General features: G+C 47.4%; 1 protein-coding gene across 1 annotated transcript; it reads right to left on the bottom strand.

The window, feature by feature from the left end:
- Positions 1–396: 396 nt before the first annotated feature.
- Pmar_PMAR012165 (hypothetical protein) lies at positions 397–843 on the bottom strand (the record flags this gene model as incomplete). The annotated part of the gene is made up of 1 exon (XM_002777150.1): positions 397–843. The coding sequence occupies one exon, from the start codon at positions 841–843 to the stop codon at positions 397–399; it is 447 nt and encodes a 148-aa protein (XP_002777196.1).
- Between the last annotated feature and the right edge of the window lie 641 nt (positions 844–1,484).

A 1,484-nucleotide genomic window follows, 5' to 3' on the forward strand; every position in this document is an offset into this window, starting at 1 on the left:
AAAGGAGAACTACTTAGTCTCATGATCTCTTAAACGAACTTAATCCTCATCTTACGAGCTTGAATCGTCGTAAAACTGGCCATCCGGCCATAGCGAGATCGATCCGGTGCGACTGATGCGCAACGAAAGGGAGACGCTCTACAATAGAGCTGGCTAGCATGGTGTAATCTGCTGTAATCGACTGTCCTTCACTCTACAGTCGTAAAATATGTGGCATGAGTCAATGCTAAAAATATTCTATGGCTTGCCTAGTGGATCTCGACAAGAATCGATTCTGAGCCCTACATTTCTTGTCTAGAGGGAAATGGCACCACGAATAATGCCACGAAAGAAGTAGTTGATCTGAGAGATACATTTGGATCGGACCATATGGTGCAGGAGACAGCGGTTTGTGGATTATTTATCCTCATGGGTGAACATACTGGGGGCCTTGCCCCAATGCGCAACTATGGCGTTCTTCTTCATCTTTTCAGCAACACAATAATAATAATCTAGAGGTTTTGCGAAGTCGTCAATAGTAACCGGAGTATCCGCACATGCCTTGACCTGGATCTCGAGGTCAGTCTTGTCATAACCGATAGCAATGTTGTACTTGTACTTAGTCTCAGTGGGAGTAGGTGCGGAAAACGTCATTCCCGTGACATGAAGGTGGCAACCGTCGACGGTAGTCTTGATGTCGAAGGTCTGCTCCGGAGCATTGAAGATGAGGTTTCCGTCTACCATTGGGTCGTAGGGGACATACTCCCCATTAGGCAAAGGAATAGCCTTCAACGGAGAGGTCTCGATGGCGACCATGAAACTTACGCAGAAGGATGCAAGGAGGATGGAAGCGAACCGCACCATAGTAGTGGAGGACGATGGAGTTAACTGAAAACTGAAAAGGGTATCTGACGTTTGACCTAGGAGCCAAACGTGAGTGGATCTTCCACCGTGAAAGTGTTAGATAGAGAAGCCATTGATCAGAAGTGATAACATCGGATAGAGCCGTCACGCGTACAGCTTATTAGTGTAGTACGTTTGGGGAAAAATAGACAAAGAGCACTGGTAAAGTACTACTACATATATAGTTATCCCATCACGGGAAGAGATATCACTGTAAGGGGCTCACCTAAAGTTCCATCTAGGCGTATGGTACTGTACCATTGGTACACCGTGTATGCACAACGCCTGTAGGGGCGATGAACACACAGTGTTCATCCATTGTGTGTTCGACCTTCACGCGCGTCAGTGCGTGTAACGCGTGTATTGTGCGTGTCCCCTGGAACACGCATCGGCCATCAAGGGATATAATGAAGCTTTTGGCAAAACACGTGGTCCACACCATGATACCGGCGCGAGACGACATAAGTGGAAACTCAGCGGAAACGAGAGTCGCTAATGTGATTTTACGAAATCAACATGGTGCAATAACAGCTAAACAGGACTGTAGCGTCGGCTGGCTCAAATCCGGGAATGACTGGTGGAAAATCACCCTCTCCGCCCCT

Source organism: Perkinsus marinus, assembly GCF_000006405.1.
Source record: "Perkinsus marinus ATCC 50983 genomic scaffold scf_1104296952272, whole genome shotgun sequence".
Lineage (NCBI taxonomy): Eukaryota > Perkinsozoa > Perkinsida > Perkinsidae > Perkinsus > Perkinsus marinus.